Raw genomic sequence first — 11,139 nt, 5'->3', positions numbered from 1 at the left:
AGGTGGACTTGGGGTGAAAGACCTCCGCAAGCAAAACATTAGCTTGCTTGTGAAGTGGTGATAGAAACTTGACACCCAAGAGGGACTTTGTCAAGATGTTGTGAAAAGGGGTTTTCCCCCGCTTTGTATTACAAAGCAACCATCACCGATACAGTCAACGATAGGTGCTAGGGCGGAAGCAGCACAGTCACACCCAAAAGAAACGAAAGAGAAAACAGAAAAAGAAACAATGCGAACAGCGACGGGTCAACGAAAACGAAGGAGACCCGCAACCGCTGCGCCCACCGGAGAATTCCACCACACTCCAAGCGCTTCGGACCGCCGCATACCAAGCAACACCTTCAAGAAGCATCGCGACGCCAACCACGCTGCTGCCCGGACAAGTCCTTGGGTTTCCCCCAATACGCAGAGGGGTGCGGGGGAAGGGGTAAACCCGACGCCCTTTAGGAAGGCATGGGGGCGCCCACAGGCGTCACCGCGTCGGTGCCGGACAAGCCGACAAGGATTTCTCCTGACCACCAACCACCCATGGCCCCAGACGATCCATCGCGCGCCATCAAACACGCTGCCCACCAACATGCGCCACCACGGCCGTGCAGTCCCCATCGCCGTCTCACCATGGCAAACGAAGCGAGACCGGCAGGAACAGAGGAGGTAACCAGGAACTTTAAACGTGATATTGTTGCCACTGTTAAAGAGAAGTTCTTTGATTCCCCTGTTTGGAAAGCCACTATGAAAGTCAAGGAACACTATATGCCTAGTAGAAAAATAATTCTTAATTATGGTAATTATCGTTTAATCCTCTTAGTGGGGATCAACCTTTGTACTCCAAATCTCCACAGCTGTTTAGTATCTGTAATATGCAGGATATTACTGTGGACAAAAGGTCTTCTATTTTTTTTCTTTTTGCGGGTGGACAAAAGGTCTTCTATGAATACGAATACTTCTTTAAAAGACGTCTTTATCCTCGAAACGTGTGGTATATATGTAGGTTTAATTGAAAAGCCAGTCAATAATTTTGTTGATCACATTAACAGTTAAGGGTTTAAACAGTCTAGTAATAAATCTGGCTAGAAATTAGGAGTAGCAAGAGCTAACCTAAGTACTCCCTCTGTCCCAGAATATAAGAACGTTTTTGACACTATGTTAGTGTTAAAAACGTTCTTATATTTTGGGACGGAGGGGAGTAGAACCTAAGGCCCGTCATTTCTGGCATTGTGGGGAATAACCCCTACTCTGACTACTGAATGCCTTGTCGAAGATCTTGGTTGTGAAGATCGAAGACATGCATGTATAAGCGATGGTTTTCATCGGTGATCTTTACTCTCGGTGCTACAAATGAAGCTCATTCTTATAGCCTCACCAGGACGCATATTCTAGATATACTCCCTCCGTCCGAAAATACTTGTCATCAAAATGGATAAAAAAAGATGTATCTAGAACTGAAATACGTCTAGATACATCCCCTTTTATTCATTTTGATGACAAGTATTTCCGGACGGAGGGAATACAATGCGATAGTAAATGCTCATTCAGAAATCAGCATGTGTGTGTGCGTTTTGGCTGAGTTAGAACTCAGCATGTGTTGCTGAACTCAGCATGTGTTGCTGTCAGAGAAGCTATTGCGAGTCACGGAGTACTTCCTTTGTAAAGAAATATAAGACATTTAGATCACTATTTTAGTGATATAAATATAAGACATTTAGATCATTACTTTAGTGATATAAATGCTCTTATATTTCTTTGCGGAGGGAGTACGTTACACTTTTATAGTATTTCTTTAGTTCACATGAGCAAGACTTTCAATGCAGAAAAAATAAGTACAACTTTTCTAGAAACTTTGGTATCAAACAGTACTACAAAAATAGTTTGCAACCAAACAGGGCCTAGATGCAAAAAAAAAAAGAGTATTCCTTCATTCCTTGCATCCCATTCAAGACAAGATCTCAACCAAAGAAAAAAAAAGATCTTTCTGATCCACCTCAACCAGGCATGCACTTCTCGCATATTATATATTTACACATGAATATTTATACTCCCATGGACAATACACAGTTTTAAAAGAAAAGCACATTATCATACCCTATATCTATTTTCTATTCAAAATGAAAAAAAAACTCTATCTACTCTGCTCTAAGTACAAACATAGAACAATAAACAGAACTGTATGCTTCACTAAAGGAGTCCGGGGATGATAGGCGACAACTTGTCACTTTTAAGCACATTGCCCTTCAGGTGGAATGGGCAAAATCCGGGATGGTATGACACGGCAACCGACTGAAGTACTGAACCACCATCACTTCCCACCTCCTAATCTGCTAAATCAAAGCGCTCTGGCGACTGTTTGGAAAAGAGATGCTTGGCCTTCCAAGCAACCAGGCATGCATGGCACGGCACCAGAGTGGTCTCAAAACCAAAAGCTGTTGCCGTTGTTAACCCACTGCACGAATTGCTCGGGTAGCTTCTGAGCCTGGACCCCCGCGACTTGGTTTTCCTGAAAAGATTTGGATAAGGTGATTGGTTTTATTCATAGACACAAATACAATGTCAATGACGCATATCTGTGTAGCCTGGCATTGTAAATCAACACACTAGTACTTTCCAAATTAATCTAGAACACATTCTTTTTTTTTCTTTTTTTTGCGGGGAAATCTAAAAACAAGAACAAAATGCAAATCTGAGTGTGGAGATCCGAGGGAGGGAATTTATGCTGACCATAGTCTCAGGAATTATGTCACTAATGACATTCTCGGTTGAAAGGTGAGCATCCGGTGTGCTAACTGCAAGCGACCTGTTCAAGCACGGTTTAACAGGATACGGTGAGAAGAATATTGTCTTGTCGGTATCTTTAGAGCAGTAAAGCAATGAGCGGGCTGGAAGAAATTGGATGAACAACAAAAGCTAACAAAAATATTTCTAATTTGCTTCGTTGTAGATATGATTTGACCAAATGGTACCACGATCATTTTGTTCAATAATACTAGATGGTTATGTCATTGCCAGAGCAGAAGGACTTCATACTGATGTGTTACTATTGTATCTAATAGTGCAATGATGGTCATGTGATTGCCAGAGCAAGAAGAAAATGATCGTAGTACAATGGATCAATGATTCCTTCAATTTCATTTGTGTGTTCCCTTTATGTTCACAAACAGAAAAGTACATGCAGCAAATGAGCACAATTTAATGTTATTACTCGGATATTAGTCAAGTTAAAGGGTCGATGTTAAGCATACATGGGAGAGACAATTACAAAATATAAACACAACGCAAAATATGACCTTTCATCACTTGAATTGCCTGAATTTGAAAGCCATTCAAGATCCAGGAAGTTTGAATCGCCCGAATTGCAAGGGTCAAGTTGACTGCTTGGGACATCATGTATATGATCATGAGACAGTGTGGGGGTGTATCTGCAGTAGGTTTTAGAGACGAATAAAGTTGTCAAACATAAAGGATGAACCTGCAGTTATTTGGAACAACACAGTTTTACTTTCTAGTGAACTATCATACAACAAACAACAACAACAAAGCCTTTAGTCCCAAACAAGTTGGGGTAGGCTAGAGGTGAAACCCATAAGATCTCGCAACCAACTCATGGCTCTGGCACATGGATAGCAAGCTTCCACGCACCCCTGTCCATAGCTAGCTCTTTGTCGATACTCCAATCCTTCAGGTCTCTCTTAACGGACAACTATCGTACAAGCAACCAAAAATAAAACCAAATGTATAAAGCCTGAATTAACACAAACTGACCTTGAATTTGACATTTTACTTTCAATGGGTGATGTAATCTCATTTACATACACCAAATCAGACTCCATTTTTGAAGATTGCAACTCAGTACTGACATCAGGTTGCGCTGCAGTCAACAATTCATTATGGCACCCACTACAGCCAGATATAGATGTGTTGCTTACAGAAAGGATGCTGCCATCTGAATTCACTCTTTTGATACTGTCACTGTGACATCAAACAAATAGTCAATGACAAGGTCTTTGCTGATTTACATAACACATGTTTCATACAAACTAAAACTTGAACGATCTTCAATTGTAACAACTGGGAAAGCTACCCATAGTAAATTGGCTAAAAGATCCTCATGGTGCTCATTAGTGTAAACAGAATCTTAGTGTTCCTTTGCACCATTGAAAAATTGAAAATGTGCACATAATTCAGTGTCACCATTATTTTGTTGATGCTGTATGGTGCATTACATATTAAGTGCATCCTTTTCTGGGCTAAAAATCTAGCATTCCTGGCAGTGTTATGCTATTGTACAACACACAATTGTGTTTTAGTATCATATGATACAGTCCTGGTATTTAGTTTTTTAAGACTGGAGTGCCTTGCGCTAGTTCGAATATATGATTTCCCATAAAAGAAATTCCAGGCTGTGCTTAATTTGTAACATTTTCTTATTGGATGGAGTATGTCAAATTACTCCAGATGTGAAAGGCGGACTCGTGTAGGGATTGTCCATCACACAGAAAATTTACATTTATAGTTTTATACAACAATTTTTTGGATTGCATACATGTGAAGCATTGCACATATTATCCTATATACCTAAGAGAGTGATCCCCACGCATTTTAGTGTATTTGTTTACTCATTTCAGTCCCTATGTAGTCCATATTGAAATATCTAAAACATCTTATATTTGTTTACAGGGGGAGTATATATCCAGTTCCACAACGATGTGCGGGGTATCGTCTAGTTATTACTCCCTCCGTCTTTGAACTACAAAAACGTCTTACATTATGGGGCAGAGGTAGTATATGATAGTGTAAGGTGGATAAGCAGTAAATAGGTGTCTCATGTTTACCTTGTATGCCCAAAAGATCCATTGTTATGTTCCTCAGAAGATGATTCTAGCTCCCAGAGTGCAGGACTTCCCTGCTTTGGTTGGAAGTACCCCAAAAATCTATAAAAGTGGAACAGACTTGACGTGAGTCGACACTTCAGTTAAACAACTTGTTACTGCATGCTGAACATGGATTCTCAGTAAAACGTACAAGTTTATAGCTGCCTGTTTGTTAGCATCTATACAGGCGTTGCTGTAGTGCCGTTGTAGTGTCCTGAAGAACTCTTGTGATCGTATAAAAAGCTTCAAGTGTCCTCTCTTCGCAGAGAAGATCTTCAAGAAATAGCACATCAAAGAAAATTAGAGCAGTGTTGTACAACCAAACATGAAATCAAAATGCAAAATAAGTTGACAAGAAGCAGAACAAATACATTTTCCACTCGAAAATTGATAATTTGCTAGTAAAACTGAATGAAGATCCATACTAAATAAATAACATGTTTTTATTATTATGGACATCTCGATAAAGTAATAAACAGAATGGTATAATCTTAGTATCTTGTGGTATTCCACTTCTCGTATAGCGTTATGTTCAGTACCATGATCAATTAGTCATTGTTAAAGTTCAGAGGCCAGCGACACATCTAGAAACCATGGGAAAAACATATGATGATCATTCAACTTTTGGTTACAGTTCATATACATAACAGTTTTATAGTTGGCTTTATAGTTCTCCCAGAAGTTGCTATTATGTGGAACTGCTCATTCCTCTGGCAGCTTGGGAGACACTATATGATGCAAACAACTGCAGAGAGAGCCAAGTTGTCTTCATATGCCCAGATGGTACTTGCTATTGAAAGAAAGAGTACCTGAAACTGTAAACTAAAAAGGACTTGACCCCCTCCCTACCATTACAAGCAAAGAATATACCACCAAATAGTGGGTTTCTTTCAAATACCTTATTATGAGCAGCCGACCCGCTATACTGTACGGCAAGTGTGTCACCCATCCTCTCATAAAAGTGCATCAAATGATGAGCCACGGGAGCACCTAAACCAAGTTCTGGGGATTCTACACAACCAAGTGCATGCAGCTGATGTCCAAGAGCAGCTAAACCATAGGCATATTGTGCAACATTTGTACGATCCAAGCAATCTATACAATTTGTCCGTAAGACACCTTTCTGGAAGATTGGTGGTTTTAGTTGGGGCAGTTCACTGGTTTCAGCTTTGTCTTCCGTGGTTCCATTGCCAGAGGAGTCAGAACTGCCCGAGATATCTTCTTGGGATATGTCACTGTTGCTGTTTTCATCACAAAAATATGGATCGTGACTGTGCCTATAAAGAACAAACAAAATTAGGGGATTAGATGCATAATGAAGAGCACTGGCACTTCTTGAAACAGAAGAGCACAATAGAAATCAAACTATGTATCAGACAAACCATATTGGGGAAATAGTAATAAAGACCAACTCACAATAGAGCAGGCCAGTGAGGAGCAGTCTCAGACCCTGTAGGTGGTGCAACTTGACAATAGAAGAACTCAGTCAACGTCAGAGCACGAAATGCCACTTTCAGAAGAACATCAAGTACATTTGTAGGTTCTCTGAAACAGAATTACTTCATTAATGCATGCTAGAGGCTACTGACATATTGAAATAAAATATGATAAATATAACAACAAATACCCTTGAGAGTTTTTATGCAGATCCCAATGTAAGAACCGCAGCTGGTTCTCCTCTGAAAACAATTTATTTATGATCCGTATTGCCTTATCAAATTCTCGACGAAGCATGGATTCCCGTCTTTCACGCGTCTTACATTATAGAACAGGGTAAATTAGCACTTATGTGTCAGCGTATCCAAAGATGTTGCTACTCCAGAATAAGATGGTACAACTCACCTTAATCAAGTTGAAGATAATTATAGGGTTGCCATATCTTCCCCTAAGATTTTCGAAATGAAGCTTGGTAGCTTCATAATTTTTGTCCTTCTCATGCACTGACAAAATGAGAAATGTTTATTTTTAAATGTTTTAATGATCCCACATACACCATAGAGAAGTTTAGGAGCTTACATATGATATCAGGTTTTATGTTCAATTTTGATGTATCCTGTGACCAGAATAGTGGGATCGAACCCCTGTTCTGCACAACAGAACTTACTTCTGTAGGCATAGGCACAGCTTCATACACAATTTGCTCAGTCTCAACATCATTCGCTACTCTTCCCTTCTCATTTACTCCCCTCTTTAAATATCTATACAACATCCATTAAAGCACTTCAATCCAAACATCATGCCAAACTAACAAAGAAATATTTAACGAATGTCTCAAATGGGCAAACCTGGTGCCAGCATAATGCCTTGAGCGCCTAGCAATGAGTGTGAACATAATGTCCTTCCCAGATATTGCAAATTTGTCCTAATAACATGGCATAAAAAATTGAACGTTCAGAGGCAAAATTTATTAATCTAAGACCAGCACTGCGCAATTGTGTTACGTAGTTATATATGAAACTGAGGAAAAAAGACTGGATTAAGATTGGTATTATAGAGATAAAATGAAGAACTATGTGATTATGTTATAAACAGGGGGAAAAATGAAGAAAGAAAGTGGGGGTTTGGATAGCAGATTTCTGTCAAATATTAGTAAGCTGAAAAAATTTAAATCCAGTCAAAGTTACTCCTAATTCCTAATGCCTCCATTTCATAAAAACGAAAAATTATCTTAGAAAACTATACACATCTGTGGGCATTATATAGCAATTTAAAGGCAACTTTCGTTGGCACATACCTGCTTAAAAAAACCATAGACTAATGCAACAGTCCACAAAGTACTTTGTAGACAATTGCGTATTTGTCGAGTAAGAAACTCATTCCACACAAATGTTGACTCATATAGTGACCACCCTTCTTGTGGATCACTTAAATTCTTCTGAAGACCTCTCATGATAGGGTATGAGTAACTGAAAAAGAAGTCCTTCCTAAGATCAAGTGTGTTCAAAATCTTCTTGTATCTGTGGAGTTATAGAAAGGGTGAGCTTGCTACTAGGAAATGAACATTAGTAATGGAATATTGGGATTCATGTTTCGGTTCTTGAAAATAAAATCAATATTGTACTTTGTGAGCTGTTCGTCTCTAGGAAGTACAAAAGGAGCCTGATAATTTAAGGAAACTGTTGGTAACATGGATCCACTACATAGTGATGCATTTGAGACGCATAAGATTCCTCCGCACAACAGTGGAAGCTTATGAAGATTTGAATAACAGTGCAATACTAATACAAACTTAAAATATTTCAATGAAAAGTTAAGTACAGTCAACTTTTTTTAGGGGTTTGAGTACAATCAACTAATAAAGTTCATAATAGACAAAAAATTGGTAATATTCATTCATATAGTTTCATCAACAATAATTCTGCTCCATCAATCTAACAAATTCAGTGTGATAAAAAAACATTTTCAAGCACTGGTAGTAAGGAGATGCACAAACCTGTTCTCATCCCTGGGATTCAGAAAACTGGATCGAGATTTAGAATTTGCTAACTCAATCATTGAAGTCTTAGTCACCTGATACACTGGATGATCAAATATCTCCCCAATTTTTCTCTGTTCGGTAATAATTAACATATAAAATGGCCCAAGGAACTTAATGAAACCTGGAGAAAAAGATTACTGTAAAATAAAAATCCATTCAAATAATTTATTCTGGGTTTGCAAACAACGAGAGAATGTCTTACCAATTATGCCATAAAACTTTGTCACAAATTTAACCCCACCAGTTGACCTGTGATCTTCATCAAGACCACTCACCAGTTCAAGATACTCAGCTTGTGTATATACAGTAGAACACTCGTCTATGTCAAGCTCTGATGTTTCCGATCTATCGATTTTGAGTAGCCTCCATACTGTTTTGCCAGCATTAGTTCCAAAAATATAAAATCTCTGCAAAGCAAAGGAAAAACATACTCAGCTCAATTTTGGTTGGAAGAATGAAATAGTGAACCAGGAAATTGATCAACTTCTCAAACGTCTTAACTATTCAAGCATTGAGCTACAAATACAGTGAAAAACAAATTGATCCTATGAATTGTTGAACTAGGAAGTTTCACCGGCCAGCAGGACCTTACAGTTCTATTTACGTGTGAATAGAATCATAAATGCTTGTCACCATTTTGGATGCTGGCAATCTAACAGAGTTGCTACCTGCTAACAATCAAACTATAACAGTATGGAGAAGACCCGCCTCCAAAAAGAAACAATATCGACAAGACAAACAACGGTGGGGGAGGGCCCCACCTGAATTACTTATTAAAGACAACAACGTATTCAAACCTGGGGGTTGGCGGGTCTATAAAGTTGCCTTTCATCTAAAAAAGAAACAACGTACAGGTGGCAGGATTTTACCACCCCATGCTAGGCGTGGAAGGAGGGGTGGGGAGTACCCAATGGGGGAGGGGGGTGGGAGAAGCTTAATCTCTCGCTTTTCAAAATCAGCGCACTAGAACGGGATCGCCATAAAGCCGACACAGGAGGAGGCGGAGCCAGAGTTCTGCACGCTCAAGAATCATGCCTATAACCCTGGGGACTGGGGGAGGCACGCACATCCGAAAACCAGGCTGTCCATTATTTTTCAGGTAACCCGCAGCAAGAGGAGGATGAATGTGTTTCGAAGGACGTAGGAAAAACAGCCCAACTGCTGAGCATAGAAGTTGCAGGTTTGCAGCCGTCTTCAAGCATCGAGACAACCACAGGGGGCACGCCCACAGGTCATGACTATAGGAGGTGCGGGAGTATAGGACGTGGACGATGTCTTCGTCGGCAGCAGAGTAAAGAGGGGCAGGAAAGTTTGAAGATGCTTCCTCGAAACCATCTCAAACACATCAAGCCCGTGAATTCCTGTAGTTAGAAAACCATCTCAATTCTCAAACAAAGAGCTCTATGCTTTTCCTCTCCCGAGTAACCACAAATAGAAACCCATAATCCCTTTAGACGTAGAGGGACCTCCCAACTCCCCTCTCACACACATTGCAAATATCTTGCAAAAACCATTTCGAGAATTATGGACCCTTTCCACACAAGGGAACTAGCATGCCGGATTACTCCGCAGAGGGAGAAGAAATCTAACTAAACTGCAGCAGCCGCGGGCATGCAAGCACCATAGTCTGGCATCAAAGCTACGGCATGAATTGGTCTCGGAAGATAGAAATCTCCCCATAACCCAAGCAGCTAGAATTACTAGACCAAACAACCTGAGGGCCTCTACTAAGCGCGGAAATCTCGGGCCTCGCCCAAACCAAGCGATCTGGAGGACCGCATCGCTCCCTAACCACGCTACGGCAGCAGCAGCAGCAAAGCACGGCGTGGGCAAGCGCACTGGTAGCAGGAAGCGAGGCGGGTGAGGGAGGAGGGGGGGCCATACCGATGCGCTCTCATAGAGGTCGAAGCTCTGCAGGCAGGCCGGCTCGGCCTCCTGCGCCGCGGCCGCCATGTGCGCCCGGCCGGATCAACCGCCTGGGCCGCCGCCTCAGGCCCCGACTCCGCGCGCAACGGGGCCGCCGCCGCGCCCGCTCCCGCCGAACCCTAAATCCCCGGCCGGCAGCTTGAGGTAGAGCATTCCCCGCCGGAGCGCGCCCGGCGAATCAGAGCAGCAGCCCTCCCCGCGCGGCCGAGGGCCCGGAGCCGGAGCCGCGGACCGGGAGAGGCTTCTGGAGCAGGGGGAGGAGATTTGGTGGGCGGGGGAGGGATTGTTGGCTGGCAGCGATGAAATCGTGAGTTGGCGGAGGCGGAGGAGGAGGAGGCGATGGTGTGGCGGAATACAGCTCGCTACGGGAATTTGTTTTCTCCGTTTCCCCGTTCGGGACGTAACACCGGGTTACCGTGATGGAATATTCGTGATATACATAGCCTAATGCCCTTTTCTTGTTATTATTATTTTGGAAGGATGATAATAAAATTCTAGTCAGGCCCTGAATAAGTAAAAGGTTATACGTGTATCAAAATGCGTCTTCTGATAATGTTTATAGGTTTTATTTCGCCGCGTGACACCTAGGCCCCGCATTAACGCGGAGGGATTGCTGAGGAAGGGACTGATGTCTTTCTATTTTGCGCATTGCGCGTGTTCAAACCGTCTATTATCGTGGAAGAGAGAGCTAGAGAGGGAGAGAAGGGTTGGATTTGAAACTTTCAAGTGTGAGATGGTTTTGTAAAAGTAGTGTGCTCGATGACAATTTTATAGCATGTCACGTCTAACCGATAGATAGAGGATATGTCAACTTAATAGAGAGGTATAATAAAAATGCTAAAAGGGCAAGGAATTTTATGTCAAACAAAT

The 11,139-nt window shown here is 41.4% G+C and overlaps 1 protein-coding gene across 2 annotated transcripts; it reads right to left on the bottom strand.

The window, feature by feature from the left end:
• Nucleotides 1–1,946: 1,946 nt before the first annotated feature.
• On the bottom strand, nt 1,947–10,621 carry LOC119318167 (phosphoinositide phosphatase SAC2-like). 2 transcript variants are annotated; one of them, XM_037592688.1, is made up of 16 exons: nt 10,228–10,621; nt 8,546–8,750; nt 8,299–8,464; nt 7,600–7,822; nt 7,151–7,227; nt 6,882–7,063; nt 6,708–6,805; nt 6,493–6,620; nt 6,315–6,410; nt 5,764–6,142; nt 5,017–5,138; nt 4,827–4,925; nt 3,757–3,963; nt 3,282–3,413; nt 2,716–2,791; nt 1,947–2,494 (listed from the first exon to the last, which is right to left on the bottom strand). In XM_037592688.1, the coding sequence occupies exons 1-16, from the start codon at nt 10,294–10,296 to the stop codon at nt 2,408–2,410; spliced, it is 2,346 nt and encodes a 781-aa protein (XP_037448585.1). In that variant the 5' UTR covers nt 10,297–10,621; the 3' UTR covers nt 1,947–2,407. The 2 variants fall into 2 exon arrangements, with proteins under 2 accessions (XP_037448585.1, XP_037448583.1); XM_037592686.1 differs by having other exon boundaries at nt 6,282–6,410; nt 10,228–10,620.
• Nucleotides 10,622–11,139: the final 518 nt, after the last annotated feature.

This window comes from Triticum dicoccoides, chromosome 6A (genome assembly GCF_002162155.2).
Source record: "Triticum dicoccoides isolate Atlit2015 ecotype Zavitan chromosome 6A, WEW_v2.0, whole genome shotgun sequence".
NCBI lineage: Eukaryota > Viridiplantae > Streptophyta > Magnoliopsida > Poales > Poaceae > Triticum > Triticum dicoccoides.
This window is presented reverse-complemented; position numbering and strand designations above follow the sequence as displayed.

Coding starts and splice junctions, on each gene's coding strand:
- LOC119318167 (XM_037592686.1), bottom strand. CDS start 10,296: ATGGCGGCCGCGGCGCAGGAGGCCGAGCCGGCCTGCCTGCAGAGCTTC. Junction 7,823..8,298: donor AATCCCAGGGATGAGAACAG/GTTTGTGCATCT, acceptor ATAACTCCACAG/ATACAAGAAGATTTTGAACA. Junction 6,411..6,492: donor CTGCATAAAAACTCTCAAGG/GTATTTGTTGTT, acceptor ATTCTGTTTCAG/AGAACCTACAAATGTACTTG.